Below are 19,698 nucleotides of genomic sequence, written 5' to 3'. Positions count from 1 at the left end.
CCCTTGTTAGGAGTTGGATACGAGGTGTTGAGTTCACCATTACCCCTAAGGTAGTGGCTGAGGCTCTTGGGGTTCCGGTTGTTCGAGAGCCTGACTATTCCTATGATGAGTCACCCTCATTAGATGTTGTCATGTCATACATCACTGGGTCATCTATCCAGTGGGGTTCTGATCCTCGGATCACGTCCGCTGAGCTTACCGAGACTGCCTATCTTTTCTTTGGGATAGCGTGTCATTCGTTGTGGCCTATTTCTCACTTCCACACCATCCCTTTAGAGCGATGTGTGTTTTTGTATGCGTTTATTTCTAGAGCGTCTATCAGTTTTCCTCATTTGTTCCTTCGTTCTTTGAACGAGGTTCATAGGAGTTCTACCGTAGGGCATGCGCTTATTCATCCTATTTTCATTCATAGGATTTTGCTCTTTTTAGGTCTAGATGGTTTTCCATCTGGTGAGCCTGTGCATGTTGTTGCTCCCATAGGTGCCACCTTTCTTCGACAGAGGGCTGCTCACTTGAGAGTTTCTCCTTCATGTCCTAGAGGTGCATCATCTAGTGCTGTTCCCCTTCCTCCCTCTTCTACAGGTGTTGATGCTGCTAAGACATCAGGTGTTGCTGTTGATGCTGATGTTCCTCCACCGACTCCTTTGGATGATTCAGACATTCGTCGTACATTGGATCATGTCTTGACTGTTCAGGCGGCTCATGGACAGATTTTGGTAGACATGCTCAATAAGATCCGTGCCTTGCGTGCGGAGTTGGCGCAGTTTAGACCACCTCCCTTTTGATGATGGATTTTTGTTTGCCCTTTGGCATTCCGTCATAAAAAGGGGGAGTACTTTGTAGAGTTTTTACTTTCAGGGGGAGTATATTTATTTTGGTTGGAGCTTGTGGAGTTTAGATTGTATCGAGGTGCTTCACTTTGTACTTTACCTTTTTAGCTCTTGCCATGTTTTTGATGGGATATTCATGTTAGGGGGAGTATTTTTTTAGTTGGTACTTTATATGTTTTTTGTTTCAAAAATTGATTTATATTTATGAGTTATTCATTGATATATGTCTTTATTGTGTATTGTTTGAAATCAAGAAGTTATTTTATTTACTTGTATTATTTCCACACATGCAGTTATGCATTTTGTTTAGTGTTTCAGGAAATATACAGGTTGATTCAATTGAGTTGCTGTCTACACTTGCAACTGATGGATAGTAATTAGGATTGAATTTGTTTTATGAGCATTATTTTTGTAAAGGGTTTTTTATTTTGTAAACTTTGAGCGTCTAGTTATGTTTTGTCATGGATTGCCAAAGGGGGAGTTTGTTAGGTTCTAAAGACTTAGGTTTTTATGTATTTAGAACTCTGATTTGTATTGTTGGCAAACCATGATCAAAACAATGTGTTTAGAAGTGTTTTTGTCTAACTCAAAGTTGTGCATTTATGTAAAGTTTGAATCGAGTTAATGCAGGAAAGCATTATGCCTTTCGGCCTGGCTCAATCGATCGAAGCTCGGACAGAATGTTTTTTCTGCAGAATTTTCCAACTCAGCCCTAGGTGTTTTAAAACATTTTTAGGGTTTCTTATTTGTCCTAAGTATAAAAGGCAAACACTAGCCACGTTTTAGTGCTGCTCATATTGCGGTTTGTGTAAATCTCTTGTGAGATCTAGAGGAGCTTTCCTTTACACAAACTTAGGGTTTTCAAGGAGAAAATTTATCTACACCTTAATGATCAATTCAGTTGCTGCCATTGAAACTTAAAGAAAACACAAGCAGGTGTGCTTGTATCTGGTGGTGAATCCAAGAAAGAAGGAGTCCGTGGATTCGGAGCTTGCATGTGGTCGTGTCAGTAAGTTCTACTGGTTGGTAGCAATAAGAAGTCGAGCGTGGGGGCTTATAAGTCTTATTGTATGAACTTCGATTCTTTCAAGATAGTGGATTTAAGTTTACGTTGAGGATAGCTAGGTCAAATCCTCCCTAGGTTTTTACCGGTTTGGTTTCCTAGGTGATCATATCTTGTGTTATTTATTTTCCACTGTTTTGCATGATTTGATCTTGGTTATTGTGATAACCTAGACTTGTTTAATTGGACTAAGTAACAACTTGGCTAATTACCTAGGTTAAATCAATTGTTTTAAGGGGTCTAAAAACTATCAGTATTAATTAAACCCAAATATTAGCTAATAAATAAAATAATATTTTTATATCAAACAAAAAACAAGAAAAAAAAATAGTGAAAGAAATACTATATCCATAACATTTTTTACAACACTTTTATAACAAATCTTAAAGTAGCATGTTGTTACAAGCTGTTATTGATAATAAAAAAATAATTTCAGTGATGGGTTCAAATTAGAATTTAGAACCAGTAACAACTTAACATCTAGGATTGATGCAGCACTAATAAAAAAAAAAAAAAAGCAATACACAAAAAATTCACAACATTTTTCATAAGAATTTAATTGGCAAAGTTTTACTTGTTTTCATCTACGTCCACTACTAATATTACTCTTTTACTTATCACTATCAATCCATATTTGGTGCCAAAATTTTCTTGTAATTAAAATTTCAATTGCTTTGGAATTTATAATTTGTGGGTTACTTATAAGTGGGAGAAAAAAAAAATTTAAGATACAGCTTGATAACTTACTACAGCCCAAACTCCAATTTGGGTTGGAATGGAATGAAATGGACTAAAATGACCTGTACTTTTTTTCCAAAGAGATAGGGATGTTTCTCATTCCACCAGAAAGGTATTGACAACATTGATAGGAACCCAATTGACTACATGACTCAATCATTTATAACAACTTAACATTTCTTTTAAGAAGACCTACACAACAACAATTGAAGACTCGACATCAATGGTGTCTTTCCATGGTTCCACCCACCATCTTGACTTTTATCAACTTATTTTTTCAAATTAACCCAAACCAGTGTAAGCGACTAAATTTCTAGTTCGAAATAAATCAAACAAGTAAAATAGTTTCACAAATGCGAATTTGTATTGATGATTGTGTGGTACAATTCTCTGTAAATTCAAAAGAGTTATCCTCTGATTCGATCTCCTTGTAAAACTTATTGATTAGATTTATGATAATGTGGATTTGACTTGAACACAAAATATCCTTCAATTTGGTTGAGGGATGGATCGAAGATTACTGAAACGGAATTGCAATGAATCTCTGGCTATGAGCTTGTTTAGAAATCCTTTGTTCTTCGCGTTCTTCGTGTTCTTCGTGCGTTCTTCGTCTTCGAAGGTTTGTGGTGGAAGTTCTTCGGAGCTTTAGAGGCTTGAATCCGTTGAGCTTCAATGATTTGTGATTTGTTGATGTTTTCGGACACTTCTGGCTTGATTCCCGTGAACTTTAGGATCTAGGCAGATGATCTGGATGATTCTGCTTCGAATGTTCTTCGATTTTGGGGTTGAAGTTCTTGAAGTTCTTGAAGGCTTTGAGGCTTGATCTTCGCAGAGCTTCTTTACTTCTGAATTCTGGTCCCTCTTCAATGTCTCAGGAAGGCTTCTATTTATAGGAGTTTTGGGGTGGGTGAGCGACACGTGGCGGAGCTTGATTGGTGACACATGTCACAGCTTGATTGGTCCGCTTGAGTCATCGCTTACACATGCGAAGTTGCTTGAGTCATCGCTTACACGTGCGAGGCTGCTTGAGTCATCGCTTACACGTGCGAGGCTGCTTGAGTCATCGCTTACACGTGTGCTGCTGCGTGATTGGCTCTTGCATGACACTTGGCAAATTTCTGTTGGCTTCTGAATAGTGATAGCAAAACCTAGCAGCAATACATGGTGTTCTGTAATTGGCTGTATTTTGTGGACTTGGTAATGTGATGTGTCAGCTTGTGATAGGTCGGGAATTTTCCCTCTCTACAACCAGACGCAGGACTTGTCTTTTAAATTAGCAGGACTTCTTTCATATTTTTTATTTTATTTTATTTTTTTGTGAGGAAAGGCTTAGAAATATAAGGAAGCATGTTCAGGGGTTAGGCCAAAGTTTTGTATATTTTTAACCTAGAAAATTTTCCTCCAAATCTAGTTGGAATTCCAACTCATTTTGTGACCCTTTATAAGACCGTATATAAAAATTTTATTAAAAATTATAATTTATAAAATTATTTAAATAAATCACATAATTATTTAATAAATCATTTAACTAAAAAGTATATATACATGGAGACAAAACAAAAGACTTTGGCTATACACAGTATTTTGTCTTCGCACCGTGGCCTCTTGCTAGCGCATTTGCCACCTGATAAGCGGTCCAGCTTCACTTCCACTAAATGCATAGAGTACACTATACTGTAGGGCCTTGGAAAAAAAAAAAAAAAGTAGTCTTAGTTGCAGGACAATTTCATCATTCATTTTTCTCAAAAAAAAAAAAAAAAAAAAACAATTTCATCATAATTTTTGCCAAGCCTAGTGTAAACATTATCAGCATTTGGAGCTTTTCTTTTGTTGCTAATGTCCATAGTATGGAGCCAGAACTTGGAGTTAGAGAGAGCAATTGTGGTAGTGCCGACTCAATACTATACAAGTAATTAAGGCGGTCTTCTAGAGCCCCAAGTATATAAAAGGCCCCCAAATTTTAACTAATATAATTGTTTTTTTTATTGTAATAGTATTAATTAAAACCAAATATTAGCCAATAAGTAAAATAATATTTTTATATCAAACAAAAAATAAGAAAAAAAAAAAGGAGAAAGAAATACTACATCCATAACATTTTTCACACCATTTTTATAACAAATCTTAAATAGCATATTGTTACAAGCTGTTATTGATCATAGCAAAAAAATAATTTCAATGGTGGGTTGAGATAATACACAAAACACTTTACAACATTTTTCATAACAGTTTAGTTGGCAAAGTTTTACTAGTTCTCATTTAGATCTACTACTAACATCACTCTTTTACTTACCACTATCAATCCATATTTGGTGCCAAAATTTTATTGTAATTAAAATTTCAATTGCTTTGGAATTTGTATTTTGTGGGTTACTTATAAGTGGGAGAGAAAAAAAAATTAAGATACAGCCTAATAACTTACTAGACCTTGTATATAAATAAAATAAAATAAAATAAAATAAATACCCGCCATAATAGGCCTTGTATAAAAAAGATAACAAAAAAAAGACCTAACTCATATTTTCAAACTACTGTAATAGCTATTATTCTTCTAAAGCTCCGCTATAAACCTACCAACTACTGGCATTTACCATATTTGTTGCAGTGCTTACAAAAGCACCACTATAGGCCTAGGGTTTACAGCGGCGATAACCAAAATAGCCGTAATATGTGACATATGGTGGTAGTTTTTGGAAACGCCTACAAAAAGAATTGCAAGTATAAATCAATTTTTTTTGTAGTCATTTTTTTTTTCCTTTAAAAAAATGTCATAACATTCCCTCATTTTCAATTTTAAAAATAATTTTCTATTTTTAAGACTAAAAATCTTGTTTGGCAACCCAAAATGGACTGAAAACAAAAACTGTTCTCAAAACCTAATTTGTGAAGGAAATTGAAAACATGTAAAAGACTGTTTTTAGTTTCTAATTTTCAAAAGTCAATGAAAACATGCATTTAATTTAATGAATCTGTTTCATATAATGAGTTAGCATTAGAGTTCAAATCCTAGTAACAACATATTTTAGTATTTTCTATGTTTTTCTTCAAAATATATATATTTAAAAAAAAATTAAACTAACCAAACATGTTTTTTGATTTCAAAAATACAAGAAATTTTTTTTCTTTATATTCTCAAAAACATATTTTTGAAAACAGAAAATAAAAACTGTTACCAAACATAACCTAAGCTTTTCCAACAAGTATCTAATGCTTTTTTTTTTTTTTTTTTTTTTTTTTTTTAAGAAAAAGAAAAGAGTTATCTAGCTAGCGCTTTCTTGGAAATCCTTGCATTACTTTCTTTATTTGAGCACACCTAGATTAATCTAGTCTTTTCTTAGAACATTTTGCATTTCTTGCTCATTTGAGATGACTTAGACTAATATAGTGCTTTCTTGCAAAGTCCGTGAATTAATTACTTGCTTGTTGCCAGTGATGATTGGGAATTGGGATAGTAAGGGCTTGTTTGGTTTAGAGGAGTTTTGAGTGATATGATCCAAAACTCATAATTGAGTTATCAAAAAACGTGGGACATTTTTTGTTTGGCTTGATTTCCTAATGTTGTTTTCATCACTCAAACTCAAAAATTTTGAGTGAGAGTGATGAAAACCAAAAACACCAAATTGGTGTTTTTAGAAGTTGAAAACTGAGTTTCAGTGGCATAATGGTAAATTTTCGGACTCTATAAGGCCCATATGTGTTGATGGCGTTACCTCTCTCTTTCTTCTCCCACTTTTTTCTTTTTCTTTCTTTCTCCAGTTTCTCTCTTTCTCTATTCTTTCTTTCTTTCTTCCTTTCTCTGGTTCAGCCCAATTTCGCCACCACCAGCCAATGACCCAGAAAAGGAAAACCACGAGACCATTTTCGCCGGTGCTAGTTCAACCCAGTTCCGCTGCCACCAGCAAAGCGAGAGCCTCGAAACACCAAGACCATGATCGCCGGTGCTGGGTTTTGATTTTGTCGCCAGTGTTGGGTTTTATTTTTCTTTTGATGAATGGGTTTTGATTTTGTCAATGGTTGATGAATGGATTTTGTTGATGGTTGATGGGTTCTGTTGATGGGTTTTATTTTTATTCTGATGAATGGGTTTTGATTTTGTCAATGGTTGATAAATGGGTTTTGTTGATGGTTGTTGGGTTTGTGGTGGTGGATCGGTTTGTAGTGGTTGATGGTGGCTAGTGGCTAGGTTAGTGGTGGTGGATTGGTTTGTAGTGGTTGTAGTGGTTGATGGCGCCGGTGAGTGGCTATGGGTTGAAGGGGGGGAGAAGATAGAGAGATAGAGATGGAGAGATGCGAGTAGCAACAATAGCAACACTAGGTAGTGTCAGTGGTGGGGTCCACGGTTTTGGGGAAAAGCTGTAGAGATATGTAACTGAGAACTGAGTCCAAACATGTGTTTTGCAATTTTTGAGTGAAGGTGAGGTTTGAGAACTGAGTTATGAGTTTTGGGTTTGAGTTTGGAAAGTCCATGAATTAATTACTTGCTTGTTTCCAGTGATGCTTGGGAATTGGGATAATAAATGTTTTACAACATAGCTTTTACAAATGGAAATATCACCAATCACAAAAGGCTATCCACTCTTTTTGTTATTTTGTTGAATAACATTAATTAATTAGATTCATGATCACATATCAATTTGTAAGTTTTTTTTTTTTTTTTTTTTTTTTGTAATAAATAAATTTTATAATAACTTAACATTTCCTTCAAGAAGACCTACACGACAACAATTGAAGACTCGGTGTCTTTCCACGGTTCCACCCACCATCTTGACTTTTATCAAATTATTTTGTCAAATTAACCGAAACAAAATCGAAGAATGACCTCTGGTTGTCGGCAGCTAAGACTTCTTTCTTATTTTTATCTTTTTTTTTTTTTTTTTTTTTGGGTGGGGAAAGGCTAAGAGATATAAGGATACATGTTTAAGGGTTAGGCTAAAGTTTTGTACATTTTGACCTATACAGTACACCATGGTAGGGCCTTGGGATTTTTTTTTTGTCTTAGTTGCACAACAATTTCATCATCCACTTTATAATAACTTTTGCAAAGCCTAGTGTAAACATTATCTGCATTTGGAGTTTTTTGTTGTTGCTAATGTCCACAGTGTGGCTTAAGGATGGGATGATGCAAAGATTGGGCTAGAATTTGGAGTTAGGGGAGCAACTTTAGCAATGCCAGCTCTATATGATAAGCAATTTAATTAGGCGGTTGCCTAGGGCCTCAAGTAAATAAAAGGCCCCCAGATTTTAACCAATAAGATTATTTCTTTTATTGTAATAGTATTAGTTAAACCCAAATATTAGCTGATAAATAAAATAATATTTTTATATCAAACGAAAAACAAGAAAAAAAATAGAGAAAGAAATAATACAGCCATAACATTTTTTACAACACTTTTACAACAAATCTTAAAGTAGCATGTTGTTACAAGCTGTTATTGATAGCAAAAAAATAATTTCAATAGTGGGTTCAAATTAGAATTTAGAACCAGTAACAACTTAACACCTAAGATTGATGTAGCACTTCTCAAAAAAAAAAAAAAAGATAAAAGAAAAAAAACAGCAATACACAAAAAATTCACAACAATTTTCATAACAATTTAGTTGGCAAAGTTTTACTTGTTTTCATCTAGGTCCACTGCTAAAATTTCAATTGCTTTGGAATTTGTATTTTGTGGGTTACTTATAAGTGGGAAGAAAGAAAAAAAATTAAGATACAGCTTGATAACTTACTACATTCCCAAACTCCAATTTGAGCTAGAATGGCCTATAATTTTATTCAAAGGAGAAAGGGGGGTTTCTGAATAATAATGCTAGAGATACAAACTTTTTTACAAAAAAAATTTACAAACTGCTAATATGGTGAGTAATTATTGGTAAATGAAAAAGTGATATTAATGATGGGTCAAGATAAAACCAATAAGAAGCTGGCTACATCAACAGTTTGTAAAAATATTGTAAAATAGTTTGTACCTATGGCATTACTCATTTCTGAATTCCACCGGAAAGGTATTGACAACATTGATAAGAACCCAATTGACTACATGACTCAATCATTTATAACAACTTAACATTTCTTTTAAGAAGACCTACACGACAACAATTGAAGACCCAGCGTCATTGGTGTCTTTCCACGGTTCCACCCACCATCTTGACTTTTATCAACTTATTTTGTCAAATTAACCCAAACCAGACGCAGGACTTGTCTTTTGGATTAGTAGGACTTCTTTCTTATTTTTATTTTTATTTTATTTTTTTGTGGGGAAAGGCTTAGAAATATAAGGAAGCATGTTTAGGGGTTAGGCCAAAGTTTTGTATATTTTTAACCCATAAAATTTTCCTCCTAATCTAGCTGTAATTCCAACTCATTTTGTGACCCTTCATAAGACCGTATATAAAAATTTTATTAAAAAATATAATTCATAAAATTATTTAAATAAATCACTTAATTATATAATAAATCATTTAACTAAAAAGTATATATACATGGAGACAAAACAAAAGACTTTGGCTATACACAGTATTTGTTCTTCGCACCGTGGCCTCTTGCTAGCACATTTGCCACCTGGTAAGCGGTCCATTAAATGCATAGAGTACACTATAGTGTAGGGCCTTAAAATTTTTTTTGTCTTAGTTGCACAACAATTTCATCATTCATTTTTCTCAAAAAAAAAAAAAAAAAAAAAAAAAAAAAATCAATCATCATCCACTTTATCATAATTTTTGCCAAGCCTAGTGTAAACATTATCCGCGTTTGGAGCTTTTCTTTTGTTGATAATATTCACAGTATGGAACCAGAACTTGAAGTTAGAAAAAGCAATTTATAACTATATAAGTAATTAAGGCGGTCATCTAAAGACCCAAATATATAAAAGGCCCCCAAATTTTAACTAATATGGTTATTTTTATTATTGTAATAGTATTAATTAAAACCAAATATTAGCCAATAAATAAAATAATGTTATTTATCAGACAAAAAAAAAAAGAGAGAAATAAATATTATATCCATAATATTTTTCATAACATTTTTACAATAAATTTTAAGTAGCATGTTGTTACAAGTTGTTATTGATCATAGCAAAAAAAATAATTTGATTGGTTGGTTGAAATTTGAATTTAATATGAGAAAGTTGTATGTGTAGTGGGTGTAGCTTTCTTGCTTGTTGAAGGGATTAGATAAAAGTGAAATTAAGAGAGAAAGGCAAATGTGACTATGTGAGTATGTATTAGATAGGGAAAAAGAAGAAGTTAGAAATGAAAAAGTGTCCGAAAGTTTATCAACTCAATAACATACGTACATAGTATTGATGATTGGTTATAGTTGGAAACTTGGAATAGCTTTAGGAAAAGTGCTTTGCATTATTTGAGCAATTGTAATACTGTGTAATGCTATTTTGCATGGACATCGAGATGGGTATGGATACGGGGTGCAACAATTCTTGAAAAACAAAGAGTACAATATTTTAGGGGTTAGACAATTAATTAATATTTATATTTAGGTATATTTTAAAATATTTTTAGACATAATTTATGTTTATTTTAGGTTTTAAATTAAGTAATAACAGTAAAAAAAAAAAAAAAGTACAATAACACCCAATGAAGTACAATTCTCCATAGTAGAGCACTTGAATTGCCTGATTCACTAGTGGAAAACTATCAATCAATCTATCAGTAGTCATTTTATGTACAATATTTAAATTTAATAAACAAACAAATTGTACACAGTCACAACAAATGCCAAACAAAAAAACAAATACTAAACGAAAAACACATAAACTTATAAAACCCAGAAAACCAAAAAATATAGTCTAAAAGAGGCTCGTACCAAAAGTTGTTTCAGTTTGGTTAAAAAAATAAAATATTTCAGTATCATTTTGAAATTATGGTTAATTTTATATTTTATATTCACAACTTTGTATGGGACCACATTGTTCAGGCTGGCCGGACAAAAAACAATGAATAGGCTCTTAAATCATTATCGTAGGCTCTTGCACCTTTTTTTATTTAGAAAAACTCATTATCGTAGGATTCGTAGCTGGGTGGAAAAACACATGATGTGCATTGTGAAGACTTAATTAGTCCAAGTCATCTCAAATAGTGGATGTAACGTTTTGCTTTTGGAAAAAGCACAAGATATGATATGAGAAAGTGGTACGTGTAGTGGGTATATATAGGATGGTGGTGGTAGTGTTATTTCAACTCAAGACCTATTTTGCTTGGGAGTATAAATCAGAGTTGAGCAAAAACTTCATCAGTCTTATTGTTGTAGAAAATTGGAAAAGGAAAAAGTAATGGAGTTGGGACGTTATTGGTGGTGGCTGGTGGTGTTAGTTTTGGTTCATTTTGGTATGAATGGGTGCTTTGGTTGTTGGGAGCAAGAGAGAATTGCTCTCTTGGAACTCAAAGCTTCCACTGTCAACTATACTGATGAATATTATTTTCCTCATTGGGACTCAGCCGACAAAGAGAGTGATTGCTGTGAGTGGGAAAAAGTCAACTGCGACATCACTACTGGCCGTGTAATCAAACTTGCTCTTAATAATACGCTTTATTGGTGGAGGGGAGAAAGCGGGGGAGGTTGGTACTTTAATGCCTCTCTGTTTCTTCCTTTTGAAGAGCTCCAGTACCTCGATTTGAGTGATAATGGGATTTGTGGATACGTTCCAAATGAAGGTACCAAGTTTATATCCTAAGAAAAGTAGGTAGTATTTGTCAATATTTTACTTTTTTCTATTACTTTTTTTTTAAATTTTTTTATTAATGGAAGTGAAAAAATTTAGTAGCATGTTAGAATCATTTTATACTATTTTGTGGGAATATATAGTTGCCGACATGCAAATTGAAGCATCTAAATTGCAGGTTTTGAAAGATTATCTACATTGAGCAAGCTTGAAGTGCTTCACTTGAGTGCTAATTATTTCAATAACAGCATTTTGCAATCCTTTAGTGGTATTATTGCTTCACTCAAGGAACTACATTTGGATAACAACCGCTTGAATGGATCAATCCACATCCAAGGTAAAATTATTATTAATTAATTTGCAAATGAAGATTAGAAGAGTGTTTCATGCTTATTGAGAACGTAATATTTTTTATTTCCCTCTTATATCAATCATTGAGATTTATACAACTAAATTTCACCTTTTTTTCCTGTTAGTTCTTTTAAATGTTTATTTATGGAACTGTAGTTCTTTTAAGAAAAACTAAATTATTGGCCATTTATATTATTGGGAAATGTTAATAGGCATCTTCACCTAATTAAAAATTAGTATAAATTAATAAAGTGACTGAAAATATTACGTAAGTAATAAATGAAATTCAAAAAGTTAGTTTTATACGCTATATCTTAAAAAGTTAGTAAAAATTTGACATAAATTAAAATGATTTGACATAAAGTTATTTCTTAGACTACCCTATATTGATAGACCTCTTCGTGAAATATATATATATATATATATATATATATATATATATATATAACTCCATATCAATTAATTACTAATAAATTACAAATAGATAGTATGACAATGTGTGGACAGTTTGGCCGACAGGCCTAAGGCGCTAGATTTTACTATTTTAGGCACTGGTCCGAAAGTCCGTGTTCAAATCCCACTGTGAAGTTTTGCGTAACCTGTTATATTTATTTATTAGACATATTTAAAGTCCCGTTTAATGAAAAATTATACCTTGCATTGGGTATACTATTAATAGGGTTATTATACCCTATTAAATGCGAAGATTCAAATGATTGAATTCCATGCTTATTTATTGCCGTGATTCCTAGGAGGTGTATGGAAATGTCATGGATGATTGGATGCTTAGGTAACAATCTCAGATAATGTGAAAAAAAAAAGTGTGACTTGGCATTCCAAATGAAGAAAAAGAATAGATAACAATAAATCAGTAATAAATTTTGGAACTTTGCTTTTTTGGTAAGTGATAAAATTTGGAAACTAGCATGTCATAAATTAGAAAAATCATTCTAATAACCCGTGAGAGCTCTTGAAGTTGAAACACTGACAAAAATTTAGGGGGAAATAGGTAAAAATGATCAACTATTATATGATGACATAAAAAAAAATTTAAAAAAAAAACACACACACATTCACATTCACATGCCCATTTTATTTTGGGTAAATAAGGATAACAAAAACAGGCCCAGTGAGTCAAGTTATAGGCCATTCCATTGATGGATACGGGGCAAAAGGAAAAAAAGATACATCATCAAATATAGAACAATTAGACTAAAATATTAGCAGAGTCATTCAATTATATAATATAATGTTAGTCAATGATGACTCTTTTTTTAAGCTGACTAATTAAGTATTATTAAACAAAAATAAAACAACAAAAAAAAGTCATTTGATCGAAAGTCCAAACTATCTTCATCCTCTAAGAGAATGGAATGGATGAATGAGATAGTTCAAGAGGAATAATTCTAGAGATATAACCAATCACACATTTAATTTTACAATTTACTAAGTTGTGTCACTGTGAATGGTAGATATTTTCTACTTTATGCGACTCACTACTTCATGCAGACCACTCAAACTCACATAAGTCAGCAAATTATGAAATTGGGTGTGGGAGTGATTGTGTACAAGAAGTCCAAACAGTACGTACAAGAAACCCAAACAGCTAGCAAGTGGAAATGAACATTACAATCCTTGTTAACAAAATGAATTTAAGATTTTGAAATTGAAATTCAACCTTTAATCTAGACAAATTGAACTACTAAAAAATGTTCAATCTTTTAATTAATTTATTTTTTCATGTAGACTTCAAAGCATTTAACAACTTGGAGGAGCTCTACTTGTACGGAAATCGTATCAATGACTTCTTGACAACAAAAGGTATGACAGGTTGTCAAATACATGTTCACGAATTAAAATAAAATCCTTATTTTACATGGTATGCCGTATGCCTAATGTAACTGCAATATTATTTATTTATGAAATATTTTATTTTTCCCTATAGATTCAAACAGCTTAAGCAAGTTGCAAGTCCTAGATTTGAGTGAAATCAATTTTAATGCACGAACTCTTGAGTCATTAGCTGCCTTCCCATCGTTGAAGATATTAAATATTGGATACAACAATTTGGAAGGATCGTATACTACTAAAGGTAAGTTATACAATGCTCAGACTCTTATATACACTGTAAGATAATCATTACCAGCATAATTTTAGAAAACCATAACCTATTATAAACTTTTTATAAATATTTTTCATGAAATTTCTTTAAAAAAAAAAAAGAAATGAAACTAAACTTGTGTTCCTTAACATTTGAACCATTCTAACACATGATTCTTTTGTAATTTAAAATAAATTTCGCATTACATTTTCAAACCCTTTATTATTATCGATAATAATTTTGCATCTCTTGCAATTCTAGTTATAATGATTTGGAATCACTTGTTAAAATTCCATAGTCTTCGAAAGAACATAGAGATCTTTTGTAACTCAAATCAGTTTATGTACATATTTGAAGACCAATGGAACTTGAAAAATGGCTGTCATGTTTACTTTACCACTTTCTCAAGAAGTAACAAAAGCAGAAGTTTCAGACACTGAAAGTCTATTTCATGCTTTTGAAAACCATATTGTACAGATTTTAGATTTTAGAAAAAAAAAAAAAAAAAAAAAAAAAAAAAAAAAAAGGAGCGAGTAAAAAGTTGTAATAGAAGCAATATTTACTTTTAAATTTGTTGACATTCTTGTTATAAAATTCCATCTAAATAGGAAAAATGTCTTTTACTATGGACAAATAATTCAGTTTTCACTCCTCTCACTGATGATGTTGATGATAAAAACAAAGTGGACATTTCTAATTCTTTCTTGGATTTGTTAAACCAAAATCTGTATATATTGCTTTTATTTAAACTTGAAATATAGCATGCCACATATTTTGCTAACAGTAGTAACTATTTCGTAGTATACCATATTAATAATTTTTTTTTTTTTTTTACAATTTCCATATCTAAAAATTTTATTATTATTTTAGAGTTAGGTGCACTAAACAACCTAGAGCAGCTGTACTTGGATTATTCATCAATTGATAACAGCTTCCTTCACAAAGTTGGAGTAATGAATTCTCTTGAAGTATTGTCAGTGCAAAACTGTCATCTCAACGGTAGCTTACCTGCACAAGGTAGGTTGCTTTCACAATGATATTACTTAGGAAAGCTACAATACTATAATCTAATCAATACTACTCTCATTTTACAGGCTGGTGTGAACTTAGGAAGCTCCAAGAGATAGACCTCAGCTACAATAATTTTGGAGGGATACTACCTTCATGTATGGCAAACTTGACATCACTTCAAGTATTGGATCTCTCTAACAATCACTTCACCGGGAACATTGCCCACTCCCAACTACCAAGTTTGACATCACTTGAGCACCTCTCTCTGTCAAATAACGACTTCTTGATCCCAGCCAAAATGTCCTTTTCTAACCTCTCAAATCTTAAGGACTTATTAAGTGATAACAATAAAATTGCCTTTGAACCTAACTCTCATACTTGGATTCCAACCTTCCAATTACAGTTTTTGAGTCTTTCTAACGGACTCAATGTCAATGGCACAACTCCTAGATTTCTTCATTACCAATATGAGTTGGTAGTGATTGATCTCTCTCACAATAATTTGGTCGGAAAGTTTCCCACTTGGTTGCTAGAAATCAATACAAAATTGGAGTCCCTTTTCTTAAATAATAACTCTTTCACGGGGCCTTTCATGCTGCCATATGATATTTGTCACAACATTAGGAACATAGATATTTCAGATAATCACTTACAGGGCCCAATCCCCATAAATTTTGGTTTAATTTTTCCAAGTTTAGAATATTTAAACATGTCTAAAAATGCATTTCAAGGTAGTATACCTTCTTCTTTTGGGAAATTGGTTTTCTTACAATTTCTAGACTTGTCTGAGAATCATTTATCAGGAACAATACCAATGCATTTCGGAATGGGCTGCCACAACTTATATTTTCTCAAATTGTCATATAATAACTTCAGTGGCCAAATATTTCCCACCCATTTCAATCTGACTAATTTAGAATTTTTACTTTTGGATAACAATCACTTTTCGGGAATGATCCCAAAGAGCATCTCAAAATTAAATTTTCTTCTGACAATTGATTTTAGTAATAACCATTTTTCAGGCATGCTTCCAACGTGGTTGGGGAACATGTCTTTTATATGGGAACTTGTTATGGCCAAAAATCAACTTGAAGGTCCTATTCCAATCGAGTTGTGCAAACTTGTTAGACTTCAATTTCTTGACCTTTCCAAGAACAATCTATCCGGCTCTATTCCATCTTGCTTCAATTCATCATATCTTACATCAGTTTATCTGAATAAAAATTTGTTGAGCGGTCCGATTCCAGGTGCGTTCAAAAACAACTCTAATCTAGTTACATTAAATCTTCGAGATAACCTCCTAACTGGAAACATTCCTGATTGGATCGGCAACCTCTCATCCTTGAGCATTCTTCTTTTGAGAGATAATCATTTAGAAGGTAGGATTCCAAATCAATTATGCCTTTTGCAAAACTTAAACTTGTTGGATCTTTCCTACAATAAATTTTCAGGTACAATACCACATTGCTTGAGTAACATTACTTTCGTGGCATCCACCCAAGAGCCTATTTTTAGAGGTTTTGGGTTACAGTTTTCTAAGTACGAAATTAGAATGCCATATTTGAAGACAAAATCAACAAATATGAAAGACTGGAATCATATGGGTTATGTTGAGACAGAAGTAAGCGAGACAGATGAAGCAGAGTTCACAACAAAGAATAGAATTGACTCCTATCATGGAGACATTCTCAACTACATGTTTGGAATTGACCTGTCATGCAACAAGTTAGTAGGTGAAATCCCACCTCAACTTGGAATGATGACCACCATCCGGGCAATGAACTTATCACACAACAATCTAACTGGACCAATCCCTACAACATTCTCAAACTTGAAGCTGATGGAGAGTTTGGATCTTTCCTATAACAATTTAAGTGGTAAAATTCCACCTGAATTGACCGAAATTACCTTTCTAGCAGTCTTCAGTGTGGCACATAATAACTTATCGGGTACAACGCCAGAAAGAAAAAATCAATTCGGGACTTTTGGTGAAAGTAGTTATGAGGGTAACCCTCTTTTGTGTGGACCTCCATTACATGATTGCACCAAAATTGGACCTCCTTCTACAATGCTAGTGGATCATGATGGGGAAGATGGGGGTAGTTTCATTGACATGGCTGTCTTCTACATAAGCTTTGTGGTGGTTTACATAACAGTGTTGTTGGGACTTGTCGCAGTTCTCTACATAAATCCTTACTGGCGTAGGGCGTGGTTTAACTTCATTGAGGTGTGCGTTGACAATTGCTACTGTTTTGTTGTGGTTCATTACCGTAAGTTGTTCAATTTCAGGCATGCATAGCCTTGCATTTTAATGGTTACATGTATGTGTGTCTCTTCCTTGTGGATTTTGAATCTAAAGTTTGAACTTTGAATAAATATATCAGTTTTGTAAATTTTGAATTTGGCTGTTGTTCTAACTACAAAGATAGTGCATTTTAATTTTAGACCCCTTTCAAAATATTATATTTAACCAATTTTAAATCCAAGTTAATAATTAGATCTATTTTGGAAGATTTAGGCTAAACACATAATCATTAATATTATTATGCAAGTGTGGAAATTTAAAAGATACAAGATATGATAATCTAGGAAACCAATAGAACACAATAGTTTCAAAGGAAAAACCTGGGGGAACTTGACCTTATAAATGCGATTGAGGTGAACAATTTCACTATAGGTCCATAGGATAGATATGTATAGTCAAAATAACCTCATTCTTTGTAAATCTAACTATAGTTACCAAACTAAGCTTTGAATTTCACAGATGTCTCTAATAGTGACTTGCTGCAACATGAACCTCTAGCCCACATACTTCAATGCCCCTTAGAAGATTTGAATCCAATGCACTTGATATTTGGAGATCAATAACTTGAATCCACCGATTTAAAGAGTATGTGAGTGATCATCGATAGAGACTTATTATGTCACGCATTATTCTCGATAGAGAGCAGGATGCAAGTGGCATGCCAAAATAAAATCATTTATCACACAAATTTTTTTATAAGTGAACATAATGAAATTTGGCATGTCTAGCTCACCAACCTTTCTTCTTCAAAACTACCTTCTGACTGGGCTGGGTGCCAGAGCGAACCTAAATATCAGAAATTAGTTAGATCATGATACTATAGAGAACTACAACAAGAAAGAACCTCTACAAGAAGCTAGTTATCTTAGGCTAAAAGCCAACCCCATAGAAATGACATGGAGGGATAGAGAGACGCTATTTGGCTTTGGTTTTTTCCTATCCCAACAAAGGGACAAAGACATGAAAGAACCTCAACAAACAAATTAGATCTCATTATTAATTGATCAGTCCAACAATCAAGTCACTGGGGTCAAGTCCAATAACCAAGTCACATGAGTTGCATGAGTAAATTCCAAATGCACTGACAGAATCTCAACAAAGAAAACAGTCATAAATGAAATTTTCCCATTACACAAGTACTAATCATATATAAACAATAAACAAACCTTGAGGACTACATCTCCTGTGATAGATGGGACTTGGATTGTTCCCTCCAAAATTGCCTGCAATCCAATAAACACACACAAATAAAATAAAATAAAATAAAATAAACAACAAGATCAAAAATAAAAGTTCTTTTTTTTTTTTTTGATAAGTAATAATGATTTTACTAATGGAAAAAAAAAAAAAAAAGTACTTTATGTTCGCAATGATAAACACAAAACACCTAAAAACAAATGCAAGAAAATCAAATAGAAAGACGAATTGAAGATTGAACATCAAAAATAAAAGTAACTTGAGACAAATGATACATACAACTATAGCTATCAGAAATATTGAACGCCAACTTGTAAAAAGGGGATAGGGTACCAAATTTGGTCATTGGGATTGGCTTATAAGTAATAAAAATTTTCAAGAAACTTACTAATCTTAGGAGGTTTTTTTTATTCCATACAGAAACAGATAGTTTCTACAAATGTAATTCAATTATTTTTATCATTCCTCTAACGGCTTTTAGCTTTCTAATAATTATAGAAACAAATCAAAAAGTACCTAAATTTTTCTGCTGCCAGAAAATTCCTAAAATGTATCTTTAAGAACATCTATCTTTAGCTTTATATTCCATCTTTTTGAAATCATAATCAACCTACAGACCCTAAAACCCTCTTCCTTTATTGATAACAGGTGACTGAGGTGGTGTTAAGAAACAGCATAACAGGTGATTTCCTGGAATTCATCTACAAAACTCAAAAACTCGTTGGAAAATCTTTTGTAAAGATAATTTTCCACATTTTCAAGTGTTTGTTCTTATCGTTTTTCTCACCATACTCTTAGTCCATTTCCAATCTTCGCCGTGGTATACATAGTGAGAAGAAGTATATTGTGGGTACTCTTCTTTCATCCATTAAATATATACTATTTGAGATGTTTCTGTCCACAGGACAGAAAATAGGCTAACCTCCAAAAATGTTGATTCAATCAACCACAAATACATGTTAAGAATATATATGCATCCCCTGATCAGTTTCCCATGTGTCTAACATTTAAGTTTAACCTCTATTCGCTTCGTAATTGCAAATTACTAAATTGCCCATTAGTCCAATATCAAATAAGTGTAAGTTATACTTATACATTAATGTTGAAAAATGACAAGCTTTGGAGACAATGGCTGCAGAACTTCTTTGACAACTATTTAAACCAATTTTGATTATGTAGGTGCATTTTGTTAGAATTTGGATGTGTTAATTTGAACAATTTGGCATTTTGGTATTTATCAAACTATTTGTAATAGACTATTTTGTAGGTCAAACTATTTGGCCTATGTGGCATTTTGAACTATTTAAAGTGGAGCTTATGGTTATTTGAATTATGAGAATTACTGTCCATATATATGAGCAAGATGATTGATAGAGATCATGAAAATTGAATAACTATTTTTTATTGTATATATTATCAAAAGTTTA

The 19,698-nt window shown here is 32.7% G+C and overlaps 2 protein-coding genes across 3 annotated transcripts in view; both read left to right on the top strand.

The window, feature by feature from the left end:
* Positions 1-19,698, top strand: part of LOC126724015 (receptor-like protein 15) — an 81,486-nt gene that overhangs the window by 30,368 nt on the left and 31,420 nt on the right. The gene's annotated exons all lie outside the window — the stretch shown is intronic.
* Positions 13,622-17,081, top strand: LOC126724024 (receptor-like protein 15). Its single transcript, XM_050428120.1, has 3 exons — positions 13,622-13,749; positions 14,629-14,775; positions 14,853-17,081. The coding sequence occupies exons 2-3, from the start codon at positions 14,712-14,714 to the stop codon at positions 17,066-17,068; spliced, it is 2,280 nt and encodes a 759-aa protein (XP_050284077.1). The 5' UTR covers positions 13,622-13,749; positions 14,629-14,711; the 3' UTR covers positions 17,069-17,081.

This window comes from Quercus robur, chromosome 4, assembly GCF_932294415.1.
Source record: "Quercus robur chromosome 4, dhQueRobu3.1, whole genome shotgun sequence".
Lineage (NCBI taxonomy): Eukaryota > Viridiplantae > Streptophyta > Magnoliopsida > Fagales > Fagaceae > Quercus > Quercus robur.
Note: the sequence above shows the minus strand (reverse complement) of the source record. Positions and strands in the feature narration are given on the sequence as shown.